This window comes from Homalodisca vitripennis, chromosome 8 (genome assembly GCF_021130785.1).
Source record: "Homalodisca vitripennis isolate AUS2020 chromosome 8, UT_GWSS_2.1, whole genome shotgun sequence".
Classification (NCBI taxonomy): Eukaryota; Metazoa; Arthropoda; class Insecta; order Hemiptera; family Cicadellidae; genus Homalodisca; species Homalodisca vitripennis.
In genome coordinates, this window is record NC_060214.1 from 108,727,532 (window position 1) to 108,739,539 (window position 12,008).

The following is a 12,008-nucleotide window of genomic DNA, read 5'->3' on the forward strand; positions in this document are numbered from 1 at the left end:
TGGTTTTGTAGTATCAGCTGATTAATAGATAGCCATTCTTTACTATTTATTAATGAATATAGAAGTAAGGGAGGCCTACTCTATGTAATTCCGTTGTTGTTTTGATGAGTAATTGATTGGTGTAGTCAGTTTATTTATTAACTTAAATCATGGCTCTCAGAATATGTCAGGCGTTTAAAAATTTATCAATTTCGTCTTCGGATGCTTTAGCTAATCCATTAATAATGCAAACAAGACACAGGATGGGACCGCCAATTAAAAAATTAATAGGTTACGACCAGCCAGACCTACCAAAACCGTCAGGAGCATTTTGGAGAAAAGTTCATTTTCCTGAAAATTATACAGTTGAACCTCTAGAAGTCACACGTTTGGGTGGGAGAGACCCTGTGACAGGTAAGTTTGTATATTTATAAATATTCTAATGATAAGGTAGCTTATAGCTACTTATATATTTTTGCTCTGAAGCACTGTGGTCAGTTTTAGGTTGGATACTAGCAAATTTTCATTTTAACAACAGTTCAATGTGGAGGAACCAACTGCGTGTCATAGTACCTGCATGTACAATAAAAATGAACCACCGACAGGTCCCAATGCCTGACATAACTCTTTAGTGTGGCTCAGTTACTAGTATGAATTTGAGGAATTCTTTGTGGATTTTGGTCTGGACTTGAAATTGCTGTGTGATGCTGCAGTATAATAAGCGACCACCACGGTTGCAATATAATATAATTATAATGGTAATTATCATATTAACCGCCGGGGCGGAAAAATACGAGTTTTGCGTTCTTAACTTATTGGAATCGTCCTATATAAAAAAAGTATAAGGTTTGATGGGGTGGAAATGAGAAATAACGAAGTTCTAGAAAATAAAAAATTAAATAACTTTCCAGTAATATCTCCATGTTCTACATCCACGTCTAGCGTCACGTGACCTTTTGTGGCCAATGATTGAACCTCGTGATGACGTCATCGGTTGCGCCGCCATCTTTGCAAACGTAAATGAGAAATTACAGAAATGAGCAGAATTTTGATCAAAATTAATAATGTTTTTCTTAATTTCGAGAAAAAAATTAATTACGAGTGCCTCCGGCCATCAGCGCGGGGCAGCACCGAAGGAAAAAACAATGCCAATAAAAGAAAAACATCCCTCGAGATAGTACCTATCAGTAAAATATAAAATTCTAGAGGGGCTGATCAAAAATATAAATTGAAATGTAATGCAAAGGCAATTATGTAAAGTTTAAAAACTAAATAAATCATGAAAAACTCAAATATATAGATGGATATTAACAGAGAACACTTACCATTAGTGTGTTGGCGGATATAGCTAAACAGCAGCAACAAAAAAGTGGTCTATCACAACGAAACGACAAAGTCTCCCGGTTTAAAAACACCACTCGACCGCACGACGAACAAATACACTCATTTTTAAAAATGCCCTGTTCTATTAAAAAAGAGATAATTTCGTTTCGGTTAAAACGTAAGCTCTTTACGTGCCCTACGAAACACTGCGACACACACAATTCACTAGGGTTGGTTGAACTAGTGGATGGTTGATTCATCATTGTAAACTCACTCACTCAATCCGACCTACTGAACACGATATCTTGTGTAGAACTGACCTATGCCCCGGACAACTCAGATAACAGGTATGCTATCAGGCTGCTATCAGTCCCGGCCGCAGATAATATTCAAGTAAACAGATTATCCAGACACAGCACACAAACTGAACATTAAAACATTAGAAACTTTACCACTTATCAATATACCCCCTAAAATCATGTTATTTGTCATTTGCACCCCCTAGTACTATATATATTTTTTGTTCAGGAGGGTGAGCAGAATACGTTGGTAACGTCAAATTCGTGATTTGCCGCCCCGGCGTTTAATCTTACTGGTACCATTATAATAAGCAATAGAATAAAATTTATTAGAAGTATCTAAACTATGGAATATAAACAAATTTGATCTATAAATATTCATTACTAATAATTGCTAGTTGTTGCTATCTGCAGTATAATAAGCATCCAACACTCAAATGATTGATAATATCGAATCAACAATTAGAATGATTGAAATGGCCTCAGACATATTTACCCTATTAAGTAGATGTAAGTACTACATTGCCCAAACTCAGTATAAACAAAGTAGGGTACTTTGGGATTATACCGACCACACCCAGACATGAATCGTTATTTCACATTTCGTTTCTACTGATTACTAGATTAGCGTAGAACAATATTTCGTCAATATAAAACAGGAATTGTCTTATCGCAAACCCCTCCCCATCCTCAGACAGAGGTCAAAGTCGAGCGTCTAGTAGATAACGTGATTGCAGAGTCTCGCCGCCCGTTCAGCTGGTGCATCGCTTTGTTGTACTTCCGTGTTTTACCTCTACATTTCTCCAAACACAAAAATTCAACAAAAACAAACATTTACCAAACTAAACTCTTTATTAAAAAAACACTAAAAACTTGTTTTTATTCTTGATCACATTCCGCCACCCAAAATGCGAGTGCCTCCGGCCATCAGCGCGGGCTTTGGCAGCACCTTCGGTGCTGCCCCGCGCTGATGTCGACGAAAGAAAAACATCCCTCGAGATAGTACCTATCAGTAAAATATCAAATTCTAGAGGGGCTAATCAGAAATATAAATTGAATTGTAATGGAAAGGCAATTATGTACCGTGCAAATCACGTGATGCCGCGCGGTCTGCCGTAATCAGGATTCTCGAGAAAGATAAGATAACAGCGACAACAATAACGATCACAATACCTGGAAATGCTTGTAAGTTTGTAATTTTGTAATTGAAGAGTTGTTTTTTCGTTCTATCATGTTTGTTTCTATAAATTTCTATTTTTGTGTTCTTCATACTAGTGTGGTCGGTATAATCCCAAAGTACCCAAAGTAGTATTATTTTTTGTAATCTAAAATTACAATCTTAAAAGTATGTAACATAACTCAGTTCTACAGTATTTTTACTAAATAATTAAAACAGAGCTAAATCGTGTGTATGGTATTTTAGAAATGTCCGCTATAAACGGGAAATACTATTGTTTGTCAATTACCTATACAATTGTATACTGGTTCCAGTAACCTGTTACCAATATACAAAAATTTAAATAACTTACAACAATGTAACATAGACTGATAAACTAATAAATTTATAAACAAGTTAATTCAAATTTGACTATTCAATACAATTATTGGGTACTTCAAAGTCTTTATCTACTATAAGTAGGCTGTACATACGTAACCTACGTATTATAAATAGAAAAAAATCAAAGATAACTTTAACAAGTGCTCATGTGATATGAGCTTGGACCTCATAGGGATCTCTAGGGATGTTTTTCTTATTTCTAACTTCTCAGACGTCAAATCAAGTTGGACAATCTTGGATGTGATCAGAGGTTGGGAAAATACTGAACAGAAATGCTTCTCGCTATCAGTGCAGGCTTCAGTGCCATCCCGCACTTCTATATAAATAAGAAAATCATCCCTTGAAATAGTACCCAAATTCAAGCTCAGATCAAGTGAGGACCTGTAAAGGTTATGTTTAACTTTGGTACTACTAGTAACATTTTTACGATAACCTAATCTAAACCCTACTTATATCGCATAATAACATTGCATGATGTAGTATTCTCATTCCTTGCCTTATTGCTTGCAGTAAATAGAGGCAGAGTCGGGTCTCCTTGTTGTACCAATTAGTATAATCATCGGTACTTATTATTTGTATGTTTAATTCGAGACTATCAATCGATATCATTTTATCTCTAGTCATAACAATAATTGTGTTTGAAATTTCAATAATTAGTTTAATATACATAATAACATCATAAATAATTTAAAAAACCATAGTGATCAATCAAATAATTAGAACAGGAAATAGGAAAGTTGTAGACGATTTATATGTTTTCTTCTGCGTAGCAATGGTTAACCGTTGAAGTACTTTAAAAAAAAGAGAGTAATTTTTTCCACTATAAATTATGGATTGACTGTTTTAGTACACTAAGTATAACAAAAGATGAAAAAAAAGCTCTTTATGTAAGCAATTGCCAAGATACATTCCAGAATTGTAAAATAATTGTGTTTTCCATCTTTTTAATTACATTTTACATTCTTCTAATATTTTCAATAATATAATTTTTTTAATAAAATATTGATCAAGCTATCCATTAACACAGTAAAATTGTGTATTTAAGTAGTTTTTTACTGAATGATAATGTAACTATTGATTATTTAACAACATCCGTCACCAAAGTCTGCCCTAGCAGAAAGTAATTAAAAGTACCAGAAGGTAATGTACCAAAAACTGTGGAGGCTCTGACCACAAAAGCGTCCGGCCATAAAAAAGTAAACAAATGTTAAATTTTGTATACATAAAACTTCTTCTAAGGGGTGGCCTATTGCCATGCTCTAAAGCTTTGAGAATCTGTTTCTCACCCCCAAAAGTGCAATGTGAGGCCTACCAATGTACAGTTTCAGCAATCCTACAAATCCTACCAATCATGTCCCCCTGGGAACATTCCCTACCTTTGTCAAGATCACCTTTGTCAAGGATAGCATAATGCTTACATGCTATTTCAAGACAGTCAAAGAGCATATGTTTAGCAGGATCCTGTTACTATATAATCCATTGAGCTCATTGCCCATCTCCTAGAACCATAAATATAACTTAGTTAACGTGTGCCAGATTTAATTGCAATAACTGTATTGTTCTTGTTATTTATAAATATTTGTTCAGGCAAACTTACATGTATCCAACAAATTATCAAGATAACAGAGTCATAGATATTTTATTTCAGGGAGAAAAATATTGAAGAGAGTCGGCGGAGGGTTGAAATATAAGTATCATTGGATCCAGTGGAAGAGGGAAGGACCCAAAGAAGGGCCTCCCTTGGTGGAGAAAGTGATGTTGATTATGGACGATTGGTGTCGCACTTCCAAGATCGCCCTTGTAGCTAACGGAAAAGAGATGAAATATTATCTCGCAACTGAAAACATGAAACCTGGTGATCTGATCAGGACGTCAATGCACATACCTCGAATACCAGGTATTCTTAGGCCTACATTTTAAAACTATAGTTTCCAGAAGGTTATTTAACTTACTGAATGGGATGTGAACAAATTTCTTTAACAAAACATTTCTATTTGAGTGTTTATAATTAAGTGGTTACTGCCCTGAAAGCAGTTTTAGTTTAATAATAAAAATACATTAATATGTGTTTAAATATGTATATATATATATATATATATATATATATTATATATATATATATTTCCCAATCCTTAACCCTTTGAGTGCCGCAGCGTCTACATAGTAGATGTTGTGAAATGTGCATAAATTGCCGGCATCTACCCAGTAGACGATTTTTATTTAATTAATATCACATATAATTCATTTTTGTTTTGACAAATAACTTATTTCACGGCAATCTACAAGTTTCGAACTATCAATTGTGATTGATTTTTATTGTTCACCGCCCCCTTGTAGTTATTTGTCATCAGAAAAAAACAGATGACGCAATAGTTGGTCAGCTGCTACTTGTTGCCATTAACTACACAGTTTCGTTCGTTGTGTGTTTACATTGTGCTAGTTTCGTGTGTTTATGCTGAAAACTGTTGTTATTACTATTCTGCAATTGTGTTCAGTAAAACTTACAATGCATTTATAAACTTCTTTTTCCGTGTTTAGTGACGTATATTTTATTGTTGGATTGGTGATGAAGTAAAACACAAGTTCCAATCAAACTATTGATTTTAGGTGAAGTAAGGTTATATTGTAGGCCTGTGTATATTTTTATATACTTTTTATATAATTAGTATTTTACAGTCGTCTTACTTCATTGAGCGAAATAGGGTAGTTATAATATTGTTTCTAAACTTTTTACAAACTTGAACAAAAATGGCTTTTTGTTGTATTTTGTATATATTGCAGTATCTGGTTAAATATTACTGTAACACACCATATTATGCATGATTTTTGTTCAGTTTTTCATGCTCTTTCATATGGTATAGCTAAACAAAATTAAAAAAATATTGTATAAATAAAATTTTAGTTTAAACTTGAAATTTATTTTTTTTCATTTTTTAGTTTTTTGTTATAACCTATATTCTTTTTGTGTAAATAAAAATAAAATTATAATATTATATGGAAAAGATACCTTGTTTTATAACACACAAACAAACAAAAAATTATTCAAATCGGTTGAATAGTTTTTTTAATATAGTTTTTTCCCCACACGCTTGCAAAACAGAAGGAAATGCTCCGGCAATTTATGCGTATGACTTGGGAAAAATGCTGTGGCACTCAAAGGGTTAAGATAAAATTATCGTGTAATTATTAATTTATTGTTTGGTGAAGTTTTATAGAGTATGAAATTTGTCCTATTCATTCAATTAATGTAAATTAAAATAATATTGTATAATTCTCCATAAAATCCCTGAATTTTATTTGTAAACAAATTTGCAATTAAAATGGCATTAAAAAGTAGTAACAATGGTTCAAAAGAATACCTATAATCATATGTATGAGTTATGGTATTTCATGTGACAAATAAAGAGATTTTGAATTGTGTGCACCAAAAATCAAGATAAACAGTCATTTGTGAATAATTTGTTCTAACATATGAAAATTTTTAATTATTTTTATTATAAAAATGTATGTAGTATAAATTGTCACACCAAGATTTTGTTTTACTAAGAGCAGTCCAGACGTAAATAGTCTGTGGTGCTAGCTATATCTGAAACCCCCCCTCTACACTCTGTTCCCAGTTTTAAGTATGTGAAAAATTACTGTATCGTCTCAACATTATTTGCAATACTAAACAAATATCATCTATTTTGCAGACAACATCTAACAGGCAATATATGACCATGGTGAAATGGCAACAATACTATTTTCATGCAGGTTACATTGAGATAATATATATTGTGAGATCTTTTTAATTTTCTTTGGTTTATTCTGTCAGTGAACCCGAATGAAGGTGATGCCTACCCATTGGGTGCTCTCCCTATGGGAACCAAGATCCACTGTGTGGAGAAATTCACGGGAACAGGAGGATATTATGTTCACGCAGCCGGCAGCAGTGCCACCATCCTCCGCAAGATGGGTGACAAAGTCGTGGTCCAGTTGCCATCCAAGATAGAAGTCGCCCTTCCTCCAGAGAACATGTGTGTTGTGGGTCAGTATTCTACACGTTACTGTCGTTCTAATGTTAAACGACAATGTATAAACGTTGTTATAATGTTAAAAATACACGCTTTTTTCCAACATCTAGATTTGAAGTTATGGGTGAACTTGTGTAGAGTTAATATAGGTAGTTTGTCACATTTTGTTCTTAAAGTTTTTGTTAAATTAAGTATGCGATATTTGTAGTTCAGTGAATGAGACTTATCTAAACCCGAGTAGCTACACCTTCTAAATAGTGATGACTTCTTACTATACTGGAATTGAGTAATAAGTAGAGAGAGATGTTATTCTTACAACATGATCCTCTAGATGTAGGAAACAAAAAAGGAACAACTTGAAAAATTTACAACTAGACAATACATTCATGATTATCCTACTAGAACAAAGAGCATTTGTTACAATTCTTACCAGTTCATCATCATCATCCGACGTTTCCGTTATCACGGGTCGTCGTACACAGCCTCCTCCACTTTTGTCTGTCATTCCAGGTCTCCTCTTCCTCCACCTGCATTTTCTGTAGTCCCCTTATCTCTATGTCTTTCCACACTTGGTCCTCCCATCTTCCTCTTGGTCTTCTTCCTCTTTCCTCCTTCTCCAGTGCTATTCTAGGCATTCTATTATCTCCCATCCTCTTCACATGCCCCATCCACTGTATTCTTCTTCTTTCCATTGTCTCTTGCAGTGAAACTACCTTCAATCTTTCTCTGGTTATTTCGTTCCTTATTCTATCTCTTCTTGTAGTCTTCTCTATCCCTCTTAAAAATCTCATTTCTGCAGCTTGCAATCTGCTTAAATCATTTTTAGTCCACGTCCACGTCTCTGCTCCATATAATAAAATTGGTTGGAAATAAGATTTATTTCTTATATCTTACGAGTTAAATTAACCAAAACAAAATGCAGTCATCCTTTTATGGAAATTAAATTGTTTAATAAGTTATCATTACACGCTAGGTATGTATCTTTAGTCAAATTTAAAGCAGTTTTAAAGTGCCGGTTAAAAGTTAATATATTTTGCAGTGTGGATGAATTCTTAAATTATTACGATACCACAACATTAATTTTTAAAATTGTGTCTCTCAATTTATTTATTCAGTTTTGTTATTGTTGAGTTTTAAAATTTTATCCATGTTAAATATGTTAATAGTTATTTAGTTATGATTGTTAATTTATGTAGATCTGTTGGTTGTTTGGTTATTGTTGTTATTAATTATATAGATCTATATATTTACTGGTAGGCTGGATTGAGTAGGTAGAATCTGAATTGTTTGTTTTAGTTTTAGTTTAGAATATTTTAGTAACTTTGCAATGTTGAATGTGTTTAAAGACCAATAAAGATCTTGAATCTAGATCAGTACAGTGTCAAATATAATTTAACAAAAATAAAACAAAACAAGTAAACATCTCACAAAAAGTAATCTAGCTTAATAATACAGACAATGTAAGAGGAATCCAGAAGACTGAAAGGCCATATTAAAATGTTTTGTAAAGTTAGGAGATTCGCTCTCGTAACAATGGTTCCTTCCTACCATACCCCAATTCTAACCCTCTCTTGATCACAACTACATGTCTAGAATTCCTGATAGGTTTGATTATCATTGCAACTAAGACTGATCAGGGGTTTCCCAAACCTTTTCATTTGTAATGAAATGAAATATTTCTTTATTTGAGGCGAAATTAGGGCCTCATGGACCTTTCTTACATTTAACCTCATATACAAAAACTAGAACAAAATATTTTTATTTTTAAATAATAATGAAACTAAATATTTTATTGTATACATTTTCAATATGAACAAAAAGTACAACTTTATTTAAGAATATAAAATAAAAAATGTATTACGATAAAAAGGTGTATAAACATATTTAAAATCACATACTCACACGCAAAATAATAACATGTACTTGTATATAATGAATATAATAAACACACTATCCTCACCCTCTCTACTCATTTGAGAGACAAACATTAAGATTTTAGGAGGCAGGTGGGCAAAGTAATTTCACATATTAAATGAGATTATGGTTAGTTTTTAAAATTATATTGTAAGTTGTATTTGCTTTTAGAATTTTAAAAGGACTTACTATTAATTATAATATGGTTTGAACAGGACGGTTGTCTAATATACACAATGACAAGATGCACATCGGTTCGCCCAACCGGTTGCGGGAACTAGGTTACCGTCCACGATCCGGCTTGTTCCAGCTCAAGACTGGGCGCTTTGGTCGCAAGATCTATGCTCTGCCTCCGGTCAAGGAAATAGTCCAGGAAAAGAAGGAGGAACCTGAGTATCTTACGCTCACATTAAGTGTCACGAAGAGGCCCAGTAATATAATATCATAATATTGTATTTAGCTAATATAAGTATTTAATGTTAATAAGACAATGTGTTTTTAATGATCAAAACCTACTTATTTCTGTTGTGTCATGTTGACAACTCCCAAGAACACCTTAATTACTTCTTAACAAATGTTAAAAGTGAAAGTCTGCACAAAAAAGTAGGCCTGAAAACACTAAATATTTTACTGTCTCAATGAAAAATTGTTGAAAGAAGCTTAGATCAAGTTAAATGGTTCAATCAATCAATAATTCTTTATTCATTAGTTGTACAATACGGTACATTGAATAGTGTCATACATTACTTATATATGTAAAAGTACTAAACATACTCAAGTTCCTTTATTGAATACAAAACTAAATCTATCAAATAGTTTTTTAGATTTCTTTTAAATTTGTTAATATTATTTTCCATCTTTATGCTTTGAGGAATATTTTTCAGAAATCTTTTCCCGATATACATTTTTTTGTGTGTGTATATTTCAAGTCTATGATGATCACTGATGATTTCATTCTTATGGCGTGTGTTATATTTGTGCACATTATTTTCTAAGTTAATTTGTTTAAAATATAGGATGGTTTCATATACAGCGTGTATCAAAATGAATGACCTGATTTTAAAACTCAATATCTATTGCTAAAAATGTACTACAAAAATAATATTTATTGCAAAATACTCACAAAATCTTAAAGTTTTAGGTTCATTTTCCAACAGGATGGAGCTCCGCCTCACTGGCACAACAATGTTCGGCAGCTTCTCAACAACACTCTGCCCCACAGCTGGATAGGGCGCACGGGACCTCGAGACAATGCCCTTCATTCTTGGCCTCCAAGATCATCAGACTTGACCCCATGCGACTTTTTCTTGTGGGGATATGTGAAGGAAAAAGTGTTTGTTCCCCCTCTAACTCATGACATCGAAGAACTAAAGAACAGAATAACTGTCGCAATAAGGTCTGTGAACGCAGATACGTTGTGTAAGGTTTATGAGGAATTTAGCTATCGTCTGGATGTTGTTCGTGCTGCTGCTGGTGGACATATAGAACATTTGTAATAACATACCCAAAACTTTAAGATTTTTTGAGTATTTTGTAATAAATATTATTTTTGTAGTACATTTTTAGCAATATATATTGAGTTTTAAAATCAGGTCATTCATTTTGATACACGCTGTATATAAAGTCCAAAAACTGTTAATATTTTTAATTCTTTAAAGCAATTTCTAACAGATTCTGAGAATTTAAGCTTAAGTATATTTCTAATGGCTTGTGTTTGCACCTTTAAAATGTCAGTTAGGTTTTTCTTAGTTGTGGCACCAAATATGGCTATGCCATAAGCAATGTGTGAATGTATATGAGCGTAATAAATCTGTTTTAGCACTTCAGTAGTACATAAACAAGATTGCCTAATTGCATATAAGCCAGAACTAGTTTTACCAAGCACAAATTTAATGTGCTCATCCCAGCTCAAGTGACAATCAATGATCAATCCGAGAAATTTAATTTTTGATGCATTTTCAATCTCTGAATCGTCTATAAGAATATCAAAGTCAAGGGAATAATGAATGTGTTTCCTTGTTGATGGTACTGAATGAAAAGGTTAAAATTGTTGGATGTATATCCTTAGGTAATGTCAAATAAAAAGGTTCTAATTAATGTTGGATAATGGATCCATAGGTTGTTGGATTCCAAATGTTAATGTTCCGTTTTAAATGTAAACCAGTTTAAACTCTGTTTTTTTTTTTTTTTTAGTTTTTATTTTGAACAACCCTCACTTCACACACTAGTGCTTTTGTCAAAGTTATATTATTGATATTTATCAGTGATATTAGGCAACTCGCTGCTAAATAATGGTAGGTCATTTCATTATACTGCACATTACTCTGACGAGAATTGCTGTTTGCATTCAATCACTACTTTACTCCTCTTTAAAAATTAAATTAAAATTGTGGGAGCACTAAATCATTCACTATATTTTTAAAACACTTTTTCACACTATTGAATCTTAGTCTATAAACTTATGTGTGATTATAGTTAGGTTAATGTAACACATGCTCGTTCAATTTTCACTATTAATCGGTAATTTAACGCATAAAACATTAATATTTTGGCCTAATTAAATTTTCATGTGATATCAGTACAAACGTATATACTTTTAACTTTAACTCATAAAAAACTGATCAACGTTAGAATAAATTGCACCATTTACTTGTGCTCAAATGTTCAAGATGTTAAGCAAAAGGAAGCCTTGAAAGGATGAGGACGACTGAAGAAGCTCCCTTTCTCTTATAATCTGGAACACAACCCAATATGTTTAAAATCCAATATATGCCTTTATAAAATAAGAGTACTTTTTATAATCAAATGTATTCTAAAATATTTATATAATTTGATACATTTTCAACTTATTTTTACACTTATATGTGCCAGTTACTTCCAACAGTGACTTCGTGGCGATATCACGTAATTTAACTCGTTCCC

The 12,008-nt window shown here is 32.7% G+C and overlaps 1 protein-coding gene across 1 annotated transcript; it reads left to right on the top strand.

Annotated features, from left to right (window-relative positions):
• Positions 1–28: 28 nt before the first annotated feature.
• LOC124367863 (39S ribosomal protein L2, mitochondrial-like) lies at positions 29–9,574 on the top strand. The gene is made up of 4 exons (XM_046825033.1): positions 29–393; positions 4,808–5,056; positions 6,974–7,186; positions 9,302–9,574. The coding sequence occupies exons 1-4, from the start codon at positions 150–152 to the stop codon at positions 9,532–9,534; spliced, it is 939 nt and encodes a 312-aa protein (XP_046680989.1). The 5' UTR covers positions 29–149; the 3' UTR covers positions 9,535–9,574.
• The last annotated feature ends 2,434 nt before the right edge of the window (positions 9,575–12,008 follow it).

Excerpts from the sequence above, each read along its gene's own strand:
- LOC124367863 (XM_046825033.1), top strand. The coding sequence starts at position 150 with ATGGCTCTCAGAATATGTCAGGCGTTTAAAAATTTATCAATTTCGTCT. Across the intron at positions 5,057-6,973 it reads GCACATACCTCGAATACCAG|TGAACCCGAATGAAGGTGAT; the intron begins GTATTCTTAGGC and ends TTATTCTGTCAG. Across the intron at positions 7,187-9,301 it reads AGAGAACATGTGTGTTGTGG|GACGGTTGTCTAATATACAC; the intron begins GTCAGTATTCTA and ends TGGTTTGAACAG.